The 16542-nt window shown below is 47.9% G+C and overlaps 1 protein-coding gene across 3 annotated transcripts in view; it reads left to right on the plus strand.

Moving 5' to 3' along the window:
• DENND2A (DENN domain containing 2A) overlaps positions 1–16542 on the plus strand; it is an 80825-nt gene that overhangs the window by 44241 nt on the left and 20042 nt on the right. For all 3 annotated transcript variants that reach the window (XM_082662215.1, XM_082662214.1, XM_082662216.1), the window contains exons 9-13: positions 1901–2010; positions 2933–3002; positions 4085–4162; positions 7789–7929; positions 9307–9455. In XM_082662215.1, the coding sequence (XP_082518341.1) occupies positions 1901–2010; positions 2933–3002; positions 4085–4162; positions 7789–7929; positions 9307–9455 (548 nt within the window). The remainder of the gene's footprint in view (positions 1–1900; positions 2011–2932; positions 3003–4084; positions 4163–7788; positions 7930–9306; positions 9456–16542) is intronic.

Below are 16542 nucleotides of genomic sequence, written 5' to 3' on the forward strand. Positions count from 1 at the left end.
AACTCATTTCTCTACAAGGCCTGTGCTTCAGTTCTCTAATGCTGTTTCCACTGTGGAGAAATGTCATTGTTCCTTCCTTTTGTATTATTTATAGTTTGGGGTCCTTCACTCTGTGATGATTAATGACCCCTTCCAACAACTACACCCAGCTGGTATTTGCTTCTCTGCAAGACTGTCCAAGGGTAAGCAAAAATTATTGCTTTGGCAACAGTCTGAGCTAGTGAATTATCAACTCAAAGACTGTTCCAGGACCATTTGGAAGCCTCTGAGTCATGGATAGAAGAGAGAACAATTATACAGAAAAGAAAGAGTGACTATTTATTCTGAAGAAGAAAAACTAAAGGACTCTTAATGACTGGCTTTCAGTCTACATATGGTGACTGTGTTTCACTCATTGATAGTTGTCTCCACCATTAATAGTAGTAGCAGCTTTACTTAAATTTGATCTAGCCTAAGGGGAATCATACTAGAAGTGGGTTTTCAAATTGAAAGCCATCAGCCCGGTGCTCTGTTCTTTTGGATGCTCTCCAGAAACCTCCTTTCTCTGACGTTTCATGGCCTTGGGAAGGCTTGTAGATCCTCTGTGAAGGAGTCAAAGGTACTGTTGGCCTGCAGATGTCAGAAACTCTCTGCCAGCCTGGTTTAAGGTGGAGGGCAATGGCAAACTATGAGAAACAAAATAAGAAATTATGGAAAATATTATAGTAAGAATTTAGGTTAGACATTACAATTTCGTAACTTTAGAAATTCATACTCCACTCACTTCAAATATCTGATATTTCAAATGACTGAAGATAATTTTAGCATAATTTATTTTTCTTTAACTGTTTATAAAGGAAATTTAACAAGTGTAAACCTATCATCAACAACACAGCAAAAGCCAACAATTCTTCCCAACACATTAGAAGTACCAATTTATAAGCTAACTGTGCTAATTATAAACTATTCCTTTTTGTATCCCAAACTTATACCTAGAGTGCCTTTGTTTTTCAATTGAGACAAAAAAAACACACATAACATAAAATTCACCATCCCAACATCTCCATGTGCACAGTACAGTATGGTTAACTGCATGTGCATTGCTGTCCAACAGGATGGGATGCTTTTTTTTAGCACAGGTAACCTGTTCAGACACAGAACAAGCAGACTCATGGCTTTAAATATCATCTCTAAATCAGACTTTATTGATTCATTCCATTTTGAAATGAGATGATGTTCATCCAGTCTGTGATATGTCAGATAAATCAGAGAGAGAGAGAAAGATAGACAGGCTAGAGATTAAGATCATTTTGATTCTCTACTAGAGTCTAGCTGTGTGATCCTGGACAAATCACTTAACTTCCCGGGGCTTATTTTCTTATCTCTAAAATAAGAAGGTCAGGCTGGATGATGTCTAGTTTTCCTTTAGTTCTGACATTCAAAGACTTCCTGAAATGAGTTAAATTTCACCATATAATGTAATTTAGCTGGATGTAGTCACTAAAAAGTGTTGTAAAACGTCTTTGCCTAGATCAAGGAGGGACGCATTTGCCTGGGCCCAGAGGTCAGAAGACTAGATTTGAGGTTCTGCCTTGCAGATTCATGAGTCTCCGGTTTGGAAGGGATTGCTGTGACAGCGTTTCCTTATTGATTAAAATACTTACATTCCAGAATGTTCTGCATAGAGAACATTTCTCTAAAGCACACTTATTTTCTCCTCATTTCCCCCATAAGATTATAGTTGGAACTGCCCTGGGGACAAAAACCCCAAACAGACTGAGCTGCAAACCCTCCTCAAAGTGGAGATTAAGGTGGCAGTCATGACTTCAGGAAGGTGGGAGATGTGCTTTTGCCAAGCATCTGCCTCACTCTCCGGTGCTGGGGTTTATTCTCCAATCTTCTCTCGCCCTTCTCTCTGCAGTTGGAAAGGTCTTTCAAGTTCATGAGAGAAGCTGAGGACCAGCTGAAGGCTATCCCCCAATTCTGTTTCCCTGACGCCAAGGACTGGACTCCTGTCCAGCAGTTTACCAGGTATGTGCTGGCATCCCCCTCCCCTCCTGCAAAGACTAAAGCAAGAACTAGAGGGGGTCATAGATGGTAGACCCCATAAGTCGGTCCTGCTGCTAAGTGATCCTGGTGGGCCCGAGTGTAGCAATTTCCTCCACAGGTGTTTTTAAAACTTGCCTGAAGACAAGAATCACCTTGCTAAGTGTGCAGATTCCCAGATCTCCCGCTCCACCTGGGAGTGTGTTTCATAAGCTGACGTGATGGGCAATAAGGTAATTCATAGCCTAGGAAAGCATTGCCCATCACTAATACTTGTCCAGTGCTCTGGAAATATTTCTTCAGTAGCCCATCCAGCTGTTACTCGGATTGTGATAAGTTTACATTTCTGCTTTAACCCATGTTGTTGGATACCAATATTTTTTTATCAGATGTTTCAGTAACTGACCAAACTCAGGAGGCTCCAAATCCTGAGTGTTTGAGGGATACTGAGTTCCTTGAAGTTGGCCCAGCAGTCTTTAGGGACGGTCCAGGCCTCGGAGAGCCGCGCAAGGGGCGGTTCCGAGAGGGGCACAGAAGTGTCCTACTCTTCCACTGCTCCCTCGCTGAGGCACATCCCTAGATCAGCAGATGCCACCTCACTCCCGGGCTCAGATAATGACTGCTGTGTGCATGCAATGGGATGGCCCAGGTGATAGGATTATATGAGGGCTCAGGGTGAAAAGAAAATTCCTCACTTCGTCTCAGGACGCAGCGACACTTTAGATCTCCCTGTCCCTGACACAGACTCCAAAGCAGTAGGTGACCGGAGCCCCAGCCCAGAGGTGGACAAGCCAGACAGTGAGCAGCCCTTTTGACAGCCTCCCCCAGAATGTCCCCTGGTTGCTCAACGCGATGTGACTTTGGTTTTGTTTTGCTTTGTAACGCGCTTTCGTTTTCCCAACCACAGTGAAACATTCTCGTTTGTCTTAACTGGAGAAGATGGGAGCAGGAGGTTCGGTTACTGCCGAAGACTGCTGGTCAGTACGTCCTGCTCTCGGTCAGCAAGAGCTCTGTGCAGAGCCGGCGCTGGCTTCCTGAGGTCTCACTCACCACGTGCCACACGAGAAGGGACAGGAGGTGTAGCAAGTTCACCGGGGCAGTTAAAAACAGGAAGGAATATTTGGGGGTCCACGTGAGTCTTACTGGTAGACGGGAACATTGTCTGTCTCCTTTGGAAAGAAAATACTCTCTCCATTGTTTTCCCTGCCAAATAAATGACTTTCTCTCCTCAAACCAAATGTCCTTTCTAATAAAGTGTGCTAAACAGACTTTGAGAGCCTACAGAGAACATTCATAATAGTTGTTAGGGCAGAAGAAGGATGGCTTTGTTGTTTATGACGCAAATAATTTAAGTGCCTCCTTCAGAACATTAACCTATAAAAGTCAGAAACTTATTTCAATGAAATGATTTTGCCAAAACATTTAAGAACTGGTCTTTTTGAGGCCCATTTTGGGGACGATCTTCTGTAGTGGCAAATCATTTTCCACTGAGAGTATATTTTAGTCTTTTTATAAATAGGCTAATATAGTCAAGAATAACGCATGGCACATAGTGGCTGTTTAGTAATTAGTGAATAAAAAGTGTGGATAATAATCAAAAAAGTTAAGTGGGATAATAGATTTTGTTGATATAATTACTTTAGAGTTTAAGTGTTGAGATTGTTTTGAAAATTAAAAGTCAGTTTCCAAAAAGGATTTTCAGAAATGATTTCTCATTCGGACTTATTATAATAATGATAAAGAATAAATAATTTCCTTGAGAGGAATTACAGAGATACGGGTAAACAAGATTCCTTATTTTATGGTGCTATAGGCCATATTGAGCACCTGCTGTGTGCACAACACTCTTGATTTGGTCCCTTTGGGAGAATTAAAAAATATGTCTACGTAACTAGAAGTGCTTTCACCTGTAAGACGGGGTATTGGTAACTGCTTACCTCACTGATTTTCAAAAGCTATGGTGTATGGAAACAATAGGCAGCATGTTAAAAACATTTGGGGTCTTTCCTCCCCTGAGATTGGTAACACTCATGATTGCCTTGTGTTTCACTCCAAAAAGCCTGGTGGCAAAGGAAAGCGTCTCCCTGAAGTTTACTGCATCGTGAGCCGCCTGGGATGCTTCAGCCTCTTTTCGAAGGTGAGGACTTGGGCCTCAGAGAAGGGAGGGAGGGAATGCAGGGCAGGGCCCAGGAGGACACAGGAGACACCCTAACTCGTGTGACTTTTATCCTCTTATTCCCCCACCTGTTTTCCTTCCCACTTCTTCCTTCTCCCTTCCTTGAGCCTCATCTATTCTCTAAACTTTAGGACAGGAAATGAGCTGATGAAGGTTGTGGCCCAGAAAGTGGGGGAGGGGAGAAGGTCAAAGTCATTGCAGTTGAGGATGGGAGGGGCAGAGGATCTCCCCAGAATATTCCATACGTTTTAATTTCCTTCTCTTAAGCATTATCTTTTGTCACGTTGTGCGTTGTGTATATGTGTCGTGTGTGTATATCTGTTGTGTGTGTGCAAGATTTGCTATCGCAAGACTGCTCTATCAAAATCTTAGTATAATTTGGTCCTTTTTGGAAAATGAGCCAGTATACCAAGACATAGGGATTGCCGTGGTGAATTGGCTAACCCACCCCAGTATTCCGGAATGGCGTGTAGGAGATAATTACTATGCTATATGATGCCAATCTCAAAAGTTAGGTATAATTCAACGTTTTTTCCTGTGTTAACCAGACCTGAATATATAATCCATAAATTTTTTTTTTTGGCCACACCACACAGCATGCAGATCTTAGTTCCCCAACCAGGGATCGATCCCATGCCCCTTGCAGTGGAAGCCTGGAGTCTTAACCACTGGACCGCCAGGGAAGTCCCTCCATAAATTTTTTTAAAATCCTTCTTGAGCACGTATTTCAGTCTGAGCTTTCTTTTAGAGAATTGAAGTCCTACATCTGCTCTCCACGGATGTAAGCAACACTCCCTAAAAGCATTCCGAAACAAAAGTCTCCCTCCCTCCTGCCCACCCTCCTCCTGAACTCAGAGGAAGCCTGAATTATACTGATGTAGCGTGACCTCTTGCCACGGTAGAACTTGTATGCAAGTCTGAGGTAGTTAACGTTATCAGTGTAATCTGAGTCATGGTCTTACCTCCACTCCACGTGAAGTGGTAATCATTGTACATTAAAGTCAGTCATTTACAAGCTGCAGCACAGATATGCATTGCTGCTCATGCCAGTCTTCAACATGGGCTTGTTTAAACATGGAAATAAGGCTGTAGGTCATAGCCCTTGTTGTTGCAAGAATGCTTATGAATCTAGGAGCAAACAGCTGATGTGAGGTAGCTCAGCACCCAGGGGCAGCTTTGGGGTTCACATAAGCTGCATTGCTATATCATGGGCAGGGGGTGCAGAGCAAGTAAACATCCTCACATACTCGTGTGATGCACAGTCCTGCCTTTTCATGTCAGTTTTGTGACAGCATATGTTTTAAGACTGTAGTATGAAGACTTGCCAAAGATCACACAGCAAATATTCAGCATAGAACCATAGACAGAGCTTTGGCTAAATGATTCCAAAATCTCAAGCTATTTCTAGGTGAGGGACAAGGATAACTAAAATGGCAAATTGTCCTTTAGTACAGAAAGAGGAATCGTGGATAAGAACAGCTCTCAGAATCTCTGAAGAAAGGCAGAAGTATTGCTACAATAATGCTATGTAACAAACCACCGTGGTGTAAAGCAGCCATCATTTACTCTCACAGAGGGGCAGGCAGCTGGGGTTCGGCTCTGCCGGTCTCCATGGGCTCACTCATGTGCTGCTAGTAGGCTGGGGGTTGGCTGATCTAGGCTGACTGGGCTGTGCTTAAGGCTGCAAGTCTGGGTGCGGGTCTGGCTCACACATCTGTCACCTCCCTTAGACAGTAAGCTGTCCCATGCGTGCTCTTCTCGCAGCTGTGGCAGGGGCATGAGAGGGCGAGCAGAAACACATAAGGCAGGCCTCCTAAGGCCTGGGCTTAGAACTGGCCCACTGTCACTTCTGCCTCATTCTGCTGGCACAGTCCTCCGCAACCTTTTTCTCATTATTGAGCCCCTAAGCAGCCTTTTTAGATATTTTTTTTCTCAATTGCCTCCCCTCCCCATGGAATTACTTTTAATTTTTTGTCTTTTTATTGTGCTAAAATATACATAACAAAAAATTTACCATTTTAGCCATTGTTAAGTGCACAATTGGTTGGCATTATGTTTATTCACATTGTTGTGCAGCCGTCACCACCATCCATCTCCAGAACTTTTTCATCTCCTCAAACTAAAACTCAGTACCCATTAAACACTAACTCTTTGTTCCCTCCTCCCCCAGCCCCTGGCAACCACCACTCTACTCTACTTTCTGTCTCTTTTATGAGTTCGACTCTAGGCTCTCATGTAAGTGGAATTATACACTATTTGTCCCTTTGTGTCTGGCTTATTTCACTTAGCACAGTGTTTTCGAGGTTCATCCATGTTGTAGCACGTATCAGTATTTTATTCCTTCTTATGGCTGAATGATATTCCACTATATGAATATCACATTTTGTTTATCATTCATCAGTTGATGGACATTTAGGTTATTTCCATTTTCTGACTGCTATGAATAATGCTCTATGAACATTCATGTACAAGTGTTCATGTGAACATGTTCTCATTTCTCTTTGTTAAATTCCTAGGAGTGGAATTGCTGGGTCATATAGTAACTCTATGTTTAACTTTCTGAGGAGCTGCCAGACTGTTTTCAAAAGAAAAACTTCACTAGTTTACATTCCCACCAGTAGTGTATGAGGGTCCCAATTTCTGCACTTCCTCACCAATACCTGTTACCTGTGTTTTATTTCAGCCATCTTAATGGGTATGAAGTGGTATCTCATTGGTTTTGGTTTGTGTTGCCCAAATGGCTACCCCCCAGGGAAACTTTTTTTTTAATTTATTTTATTTATTTATTTGGCTGCATTGGGTCTTTGTTGCTGTGCGCGGGCTTTCTCTAGTTGTGGCGAACGGGGGCTACTCTTCTTTGCAGTGCGTGGGCTTCTCATTGAGGTGGCTTCTCTTGTTACGGAGTACGGGCTCTAGGCGCACGGGCTTCAGTAGTTGTGGCACATGGGCTCAGTAGTCGTGGCTTGTGAGCTCTAGAGCACAGGCTCAGTAGCTGTGGCGCACGGGCTTAGTTGCTCCACGACATGTGGGATCTTCCTGGAGCAGGGCTCAAACCCGTGTCCCCTGCATTGGCAGGTGGATTCTTAACCACTGTGCCACCAGGGAAGTGCCCCCCCAGAGAAGTTTTAATTCCATAGATATATCGCATATCTGTTTATGTACTGTGGCACCTTAGAAGGCTATAAACCCTCACAATATCTAAGTTTTTCACCACCAACCCCCAAACAAATTTTTACCTCTTTGGGGGTGCTATTCTTCCCATTGAGAATGCATATATCAATCCAGTAAGTCACATGGCCATACCCGTGTGACAAACAGGACAGTTTTCAAAGTCAAGGGGGCAAGAAACTATACTTCACCCCTTTAGTGGGAGAAATTACAGAGTCACGTGGAAAAAGAGGGGCTGCATAGAAGAGAGAATTGGGGCCCTAACACACAAGGTGAAAGAGACTTTGTTTGGCCTGATGAGGACAACGGGCTTCCCCACAATTCCTCAGCCTCTGTGGCAGGCCCACTTCATCTGGAACAGAGCTACACCTTGATGACCTGACTTCAGGATAGCTGAGCTGCTTTTCTGCCCCTTGCAGATCTTGGATGAGGTGGAAAAACGACGAGGCATCTCTCCCGCCCTGGTCCAGCCTCTCATGAGGAGCGTCATGGAAGCCCCTTTCCCAGCCCTGGGCAAAACCATTGTTGTCAAGAACTTCTTGCCAGGATCAGGAACTGAGGTAAGCCATCAGGGTCCTTTCCTGTCCTGGGGGGAGTAGCCCAGACTGTGGCCAAGTTCCAGTGATCCCAGGGGCTGGCTTCCAGTGGGCTGTCATATTCAGTGATGTCCTCTTGCTCCTCAGGCTGGCCCAGATCACCCATTTCTAAGAGTATCATAAATTCCACCCTAAGTCCAGTCCATCCAGCCCAGGATTCTGGCTCAGAACTGTGCCAGGGCAGTGAACATCTTTAGCTTCTCTTATTAGCCTACTACCTTCATAAATCGTATTTAAACCTATTCAGGTTTTTGGTCTGCATCACCTCTACCACTTTATAGTGTAAAGCAGATTCTTTTCAGGGAAGATAAGCTCAGGTACTACTTTTTATTCATCCTAGACTTTGAAGCATGTCCCTTTCCTTGGCTGGGCTGGGATTTGATGCCAGAGCTTGTTTTCATCCTTCCCATTCCCTGTGTGTGACTCTGTGGATATCAGAGGGCAGGTCCCATTCAGCTTTGAGTCTCCAGTTCTAAAGGCCCTCGGAAGAGCAGGTCACCTCTGGGGACAGGGGAAGGATGAGGATGTGTCTGGGATATTCTGGAACAACCCAACTTCCCAGCACAGAGAGGAGCAGTCTCCCTGTTGCTGGAGAATCCTAAACTACCCCTACAGACACAGGTGGCTTGGCCATGGGGGTGTCAACCTTAGTGAGCCCCACTGTGTGGGCAGCACCAGGCAGGTGCCGTGCTGAGAGTAGAAGCCAGTCTCTGCTCACCAAGAAGGAGTCAGCTATTTAAAAAGAAAAACCTGCACATGAGTAATGACTTGAACTCAGGAACATTTCAGCAAGTACGGAGTGAGAAGATACGCACACTAAGCATACAAGCTGAAAGAGCCATCACTGGGAAGGGGCTGGAATGGGGTTGAGTTCATTACGAATCACCTTCTAGAGGAGGTGAGTCTTGAAAGAGGTGCTTGGATCTGCTGGTCCTTCTGCGTGAGCCTGTGATTCCCATGTGAGACGGAGACGCTTTGCTGTGGGACTGCGAGGGACAGGACCTCAACAGTCATAGAACTCCCTGTGTGGGCTCCAGATATGTTATCGACAAGGAGGGTCTCCAACCATCCTGGGCCGAGGGCCTCTTGTTCTGCAGTCCTCTCTTCCCACCTCCGTCCAAACTGTCCTCACACGCAGCTGTGAGACTGAGTCCCTACCAAACACACCTCCTTCCCCAATCTCCTGTGATCTTTCCTTTCCCAGTCCCTTTTGTTTTCCTTTTTTTTCTCCTTCCCTTTTCCACTGGCAGTGGGCCACCCCTGCTGCAGATCGCAGAGCCCCAGGTCTGCACTGCGTGTGAGAGGCCTGGCCCCCCTCATGCTGCTCCTGTTTCCCGGCAGGTGATTGAACTGTGCCGCCCTCTGGACTCCCGGCTCGAACACGTGGACTTTGAGTCTCTCTTTTCCTGTCTCAGCGTCCGACACCTGCTCTGTGTTTTTGCCTCCCTGCTTCTGGAAAGGAGGGTCATCTTCATCGCAGACAAACTCAGGTACCACCCGTGGCTACTCCTGCTAAGGTGTTTGAGCGGCGGGCGTCTCACACCGTCTGGAATCTGTGGGGTAGGGACTGCCTGGGATTGCAGAGGCAGCTCCTCGGAAGAAGGGGTGTGAGTCAGTGGACAGCTAAGGCTGGAGGTTTGTGAGGCACACCAGTTGTGTAAAGTGAGGTGAGCCCGCACTTCTGTGCACTACTTTTCTGGTACTTGGTCTACTTTTCACTCATTCTGCTTTGTGCTGGGCACCCTTCCATGTGCTAAGGAAAGAGGCATTAAAGACACAGAGCTGTCCTCAAAGAGGCCTCAGTCCAAGGCGGGGAATGGAGAGGTGAACAGACCACCCAGCAGCATGTAAAGGCTGACTAGAGGCAGAGCATTCTGGAGACCAAGGAGGGTGCTCATTCCCAGTGGAGGCGAGTTCCCTGTGTCTTAAGATGAAGAGCAAGTAGAAAGCACATAGCGGGCAAAAGGAGCTGTCTGTACAAAGGCAGGGAGACGAGAGGCCAAGAGCATCGCCTTCAGGAACTTGCAAAGCAGCTCAGTGTGGCTGAGCAGAGAGGAAAGCCCAGAAGAAAGCCAGGAACTGGCAGAGATGGGCAAGGCCCGGTTCTTGGAGGGCTGCAGGACTGTGGTGGAAAGCAGAGACACAGCCTAAGGCATCCCTTCCTCTCAGTACTAACGTAAATCACACACACAAACTCATTGCCCAGTAGGATGCACCCACATCCTCGTGGTCACATTCAGTGATTTGCAAAGCCCAGGCCACAAATCAAAGAAGATCCTGAAGGAGATGCAGGTAGGGATTTGGGTTAATTCTGAACTTTAAAAAAGAAAAAAAAAAAATTCCTGGCATTTTCATCATTTCAAAATACCGAATCAGAGCCTTCCTCGCTTTGGACCTGAGGACATAGTTGCACAAGTGGTGGCTGCAATTCCAGGAAGGGCTGAGATATGGGGCCCAGCTAGAGGTGGGCCAACCGCAGGAGAGGCAGGGAGGCCAGCTGAGAGTCCATCTGGAAAGAAGAAATGCCAAAACACAAAACTTGGAGAACTGTGGTTTGGAGAGGAAATATGACTCTCAACTCTAGAAACAAAAGGGAGGAAGACGAAAAGGGAAAGAAGCATGGAAAGGACAAGGTGTATGAATGTGGGGTCCCTCAGGAGGCGTGGTGGGAAATGGAATCCAGCCCTCTCTTCGCCGCAGCCCATCTGGTCACCTTGATGATGCTACCCTTTGGACGGCAGCCACTTGGCTACTCCCAGGCTGCTCCCACCCTGCCTTTGAGCTAGCTATTCACTTTTAATGTCATAGTTATTGTACTCCCTGTGTACTTTTGTCAGCTCAGGAAGCAGGCCCTGCCTATAGCCTGCAGCTGGTGCTGGCCGCCAGGCAGCTCTCCAAGCTCCCTGGGCACTGGGGAATTCAGACCAGAGAGTTCTCTGGGTTAGGGCCCTGGAAGCTAAGGCTGAGAAATAACCCTTCCGTGACCAGGATGGGATTTCACCGGCACTCGAGTAACTGTCTGTATTCTCTGGAAGCCCTACCATCCCCCACTCCCCCACGTCTTTAGTTGTAGAATTCTCAGGCTTTCCTTTGGGGGAGGGGAAAATGATGGATCTCAGAAAGACCTAGGCAAGGAGTAGAAGGCTTACCAGGAGTGGAGATGGGACAAACAGTCCCTTGAGACGCTTGCTTCTGGTTTAAAGATGTTAGGCTCGGGAAGGGTCCAGCCTGAGAAAATGTCTGAGAAGGTGGGCGTGCCTCTAGAGGAGTAGCCACCAGGGCCTGTGGCCCCCGCCCTAATCCAGGCTTTCTTCAGGGGGAAGGAGAACAGAAAGTATCACCTGTCTTTCTCATGAAGGTACAATGAAAGAGAAGCTGGGAACAGAAAGGGAGGGGAGCCTCATCAAAGACCAGTGCATCCCTGCAGGGCAACAGAGGGCATGTGTCAGAGGCTCAGGGCACCAAGACACTGGGAAGTACTTAGGACAGAGATGTCTGGGAAGGGACTTGGCCACGTCTACCTTGTCCCTGGACAGATTTCTGGGTTGACAGGTTGAACTCTGGGCATCCCCTCACACGGAGCTGCTGTAATGAGAGACAATGGACGGTGAAGGGACCCCATCCCTGAGAATGGAGCCTGCCCTACCCTGGGTCTTGGTCGGTCCTCCCAGCCCCCTCCCCTCCTGCTCTGGCAGGAGACAAGTCACCGCGGTGTTCTGATTAGAGGGACTTGGTTGTTTCTCTCGTCACCCCACCTGCCATGGTGCCTGGCACTCTGCCCTGAGAGATTTAGTCTCTTCAAGCAGCAGACACCCACGAGAGCGTGAAATGCCAGCTGTAGCTGCTGCGCGCCGTTCTCGCCATAGGGCCCTTACTGCCCACTGGCTGTTTTCTTTTGCAGCAGCTGCCAGACGTGGGGCACTGAGGAGACAGGGTTTTTGTAGGGGAGGAGGCGGGGGCAGGGACATGGATAATTCTGGCGCCGCCTTTGGGTCCGGAGCCGGGCCATGGTGCACTAATTAGTGTGTGCCTGTGCATGCATGTGCGTATAAAATACCTGAGTTACATGTTTAGATCCTTTACAACATTCAGGCTTGCACGTCCATCTCTCATCACACAAGAGGGGTCTTCCCGGATCGGGAGGAGGCCTGAACATCCTCAGCTGTTGGCCCCGGGTCTCTTCATTTAGGAAACAAGGGCTTGCCTGGGACCGGCCCCTCGGAGCGCTGACTTGCTGGGGCTTCAGTGTCATCTCATGGTCCGCAGAAGCAGCCCATGATTGTCCTGTTACAAATGGCTCAAAGTGTTCTCTCTCTTGCCCAATAAATTATCTTTCCACCCAACACTAGTTCCATGTGGACCTGAAGAGGTGGGGAAATAAAGAAAGAAAGGCCCTGAGAGCTCTGAGGCAGGAAGAGAAGGAAACACAGCGTGAGCGAACCTGATGAGAATAACAACAGCGCAACCGTGAGAGAATAACAACAGCGCAACCGTGAGAACAGGGAGCGCTGGAAGCTGCCCTGGGCCCGGCTCCTTCCTCTAAGCATTGGGCCTGTATTCTCTCAGGCTCTTGACAACTCAGTCAGTTAGGTTCTATTAGGAGGAAGCTAAAAAGCACACAGAGGTTAAGTCACTTTGCTCAAGGGAGGGAGGGGTCAGTGGGAGGGCCGGGATTCGGACAAGGTCAGCTGGCTCCAGGGCAAAGGAGGAAGCGGAGCAGGCCTCCGTGGTGGTGGTGGTGGGGGGGAGGTAGTGTCTGTGAGACTGTCCGTCTACAGTCTTTTTAAAAACATGCCATTAGGACCCCCTTGGTGCTTGGCAATCAGGCTAGAATTGTCTCCTGAAGATGCTAAGACATCTGTGCTTTTCTCCCCAGGGCCCACCCTCCCTTACAGCCTTCAGCCTTCCAGCCGGGACCCCAGTGAGGCAGGTGGACTGGGTGACCTCCATAGTCTCTCCCAGCTATGATATTCTCTGACTTTGTGGACCAGGGTGCCCCAGGCCTCCTGGCACTGTGCTCCTTGGTGTCTGCCCTCCCAGCAATCTTACTCCAGGACTTACTAAGGTCCCCCCACCCCAATTCCTGACCCAGGACTCATCCACCTCAGGCATCCTGTGATTTCCAAAGTGCCCCAGGGGGGACTTCCCTGGTGGTCCAGTGGTTAAGACTCCGCGCTCCCAAGGCAGGGGGCCCGTGTTTGATCCGTAGTCAGGGCACTAGATCCCACATGCATGCTGCAACTTAGAGCTCACATTGCTGCAACTAAAGATCCCACGTGCCGCAACTAAGAGCCCACATGCTGCAACTAAAGATCCGACCTGCCGCAACTAAGGCCCTGCGCAGCCAAATAAATAAATATTTTTAAAAACCAAAAAACAAGGGGCTTCTCTGGTGGCGCAGTGGTTAAGAATCCGCCTGCCAGTGCAGAGGGCACAGGTTCGATCCCTGGTCCGGGAAGATCCCACATGCCGCAGAGCAGCTAAGCCCGTGCACCACAGCTACTGAAGCTGCGCTCTAGAGCCCGTGAGCCACAACTACTGAGCCTGAGCTCCACAACTACTGAAGCCTGTGCGCCGAGAGCCTGTGCTCCGCCACAAGAGAAGCCACCGCAATGAGAAGCCCGTGCACCACAATGAAGAGTAGCCCCTGCTCTCCGCAACTAGAGAAAGCCTGCGTGCAGCAATGAAGACCCAATGCAGCCAAAAATTAATAAATAAAATAAATTTTTTTTAAAAGTGCCCCAGGGGACAACCACCTCATCTGCCCAGCTGTGAAGTGGGGGAGTAGACTGTGTAATTCCTGTGGGACCCCTCTAGCTCAAATGCTCTGGGATTCTATGAAGGCGCTACTGAGGGAAAGTCAGCCCTATAACCAGACATCTGCCCCTCCCCACCCTCACGGAGGCCCACTTCTCTCCCCGGGGATCTGGTTCAGTATTAACCATCCAGATAGCGTTTCCCTTAGAGGGATTCTGATTGTGGGCACTTCAGGGCGGTGAGACGCTGAGGTAACCCACTGTGAGTGCTCCGCTAATGGCCCTCCTCACCTTATGTGGGTTAAAGATAAATACACACCATGTTGTGGATCTGCTCTCATGGGATTCCCAGGCCTCTGCTCTAGCCTGTGTTCAGCAGCTGGGGGCACCCTCTGCACCTCCTCTTGCAGCTTTAACTGCCCTCTTCTGAGGGGGCCTCAGCACGGCCTTCTCTTTTTGGGCCTCTCTGACCCGCAGATGTGCCCCCTCCCCTAACAGGGAGCGCGCACAGAAGTCTGCCTCACCTGGGAGGCAGAGACCTAGCTAATGATTGAAGCACAGAAACGCCACCAAAAAGCATGGTGGGTGTGACGTCACTGAGGGAGAAAGCCAGAACCCTCCTTCTCTCCTCTGCTCCGCCTAAGGGTACTCCTCTGGGAGGCCTCAGCCTCAGTCTAGTTCTGATTTACGGGAAAATAGCTAGAGGGGATTGAAGTGTTTTTCAGCCAGGCCATGACAAACAAGTAGCTGGCCGCAAGCTGTCGGACCTGGGAAAGTCTATGAAGAAAGCCTTCAGCCTAAGTTCCGCCGGTACCTTCATCCTCATCAGCTGGCACCGCTCTCTACAGGCTGCACATGCACTGAGTTCCAGCCCTGCTTAGCGAGAAGCGGGCCTCTCCCGATTGCCATCCGTAGCCCCAGTCTTCTTAAGACCACAGAGCAGGGCATGAGAACAGGGCATGCTGCAAACTCAGGGAGTGGCCCCGTGACTTCGCGGGGCGGACGTTAGCCTGCTTGAGGCCTGTAGTCACTGCCACCAGCACCCTCCGCATCGCACGACTCATCTGCTCAGCACCGCAGCTGCGGCTGCCCACTGCAAGAGGGAAGAGCTGGGAGCCGTGGCAAACACCGTGTGAGTTACAGAAGGGTTTTAAGTTGAGCCAAAAATCTATCGAATTTAGAATAACATTTCTGCTCCGTTTCATCTCTAGGGTGGACGCTGAGTGTTTCTTAAGGCTCTGTCAAGCCAAAGTTTAGCAGATGAAAAAGAAAGAATGTTGTTGTGATGGCTTGTTCTGTTGTCATAACAACCCAAATAAATATTTCCCTATACCCCTTTCTTCATTTCTCTGATGATAAACATTTTGTTTTTTAGTTTATTAATTTCAGTTCCCAAAGTTTTGGCCAAATCTACAACTAGGCTGAATAATAAAGTCAGAGCTGCACATAAACAATTTGTACAAAAGTTGTAGACAGGTTGAAGTTTTTATTTATTTATTTATTTATTTTCTGGCTGCATTGGGTCTTCATTGTGGTGCGCGGGCTTCTCATTGCGGTGCCTTCTCTTTGTTGCGGAGCACAGGTTCTAGACATGCGGGCTTCAATAGTTGCAACACACAGGCTCAGTAGTTGTGGTTCATGGGCTCTAGAGCACAGGCTCAGTAGTTGTGGCGCACGGGCTTAGTTGCTCCGCAGCATGTGGGAACTTCCCGGACCAGGGCTCGAACCCATGTCCCCTGCATTGGCAGGCGGATTCTCAACCACTGCGCCACCAGAGAAGTCCCAGGATGAAGTTTTTAATATTCAAGAAATTTACTTCTTATCTTTTTGTAGTGCATTAAGACCAGAAGCCAAATGACAGACTTCTAGCTAATGATAGGTAGGATTCGGTGGTCGAATCTTGACAAATTTAGAGTTTGAACCTTGGCCTTGACATGGGATAACTAAGCAAATAAGTCCATGTGTAGCTGTGCGCCTTCATCTTGTTGTGTGTTCCTTTTGGTTCATTTTTAATCAGTTTCTGTAAGCTTAAATGGGGTCCCCTATCTTGTCTGGAATCAGTTGCACCAGCAATGTTTGCCATCTCAGAAAAAGGTTGGGTTTGTGGCCTGCCCCCTCCAGGCAGGTGAGCTTGCCAAGGCCTACCCAAAAGTGTGAGTAGCTGCCATCTTGGTGGTCTGGCACCCAGAATACTACTTCAGAGGTCCTCAGAGTGGCTGGCAGGGAGATACCTACATTTAATTCATCAGAGTGCTATGAAAAATGCAATTTTAATAGCACAATGCCATCAGACTGACTATATATTAACTACCTATTTTTGCCTACAAACACCAAGAAGATAGCATTTGAAGCAACATTTAGACAGTAGCATAGCCACAAATTGTCTTCTACTCCAAATCCATCACTGACAGAATCTCGGGCTGGAAGCGTACTCCAGTTCTTCCCTCGGATTCAGATCCCTCCCAGGCTATGCTGGCTTTGTGTGTAGTCTTTTGGGGCCTTACTGCAGCAGTTTAAAAACTCTCCAACACTTGTATCCATTAGTTGCTCAGAGTGAGGTGTCGCCATTGCTCTTCTGTCCTGTCTCTGCTAATGAGCTATACAATTACCCTCTGATGACAGGCCTTGGTTCTTTTCAATATCGCTGTTTCCAGCTCCTGGCTCCTATTTCCACTTCCTGGCTTTCTCTCTCTCTTTCTTTTCTTCCTTCCTTCCTTCCTTCCTTCCTTCCTTCCTTTCTTTCCTTTCTCTTTCTTTCTTTCCTTCCTTCCTTCCTTTCTTTTTCTTTCTTTCTTTCTTTTTTTCTTTCCTTTCTCTTTCT

The sequence above is a fragment of the Grampus griseus genome (assembly GCF_964374135.1).
Source record: "Grampus griseus genome assembly, chromosome: 9".
NCBI lineage: Eukaryota > Metazoa > Chordata > Mammalia > Artiodactyla > Delphinidae > Grampus > Grampus griseus.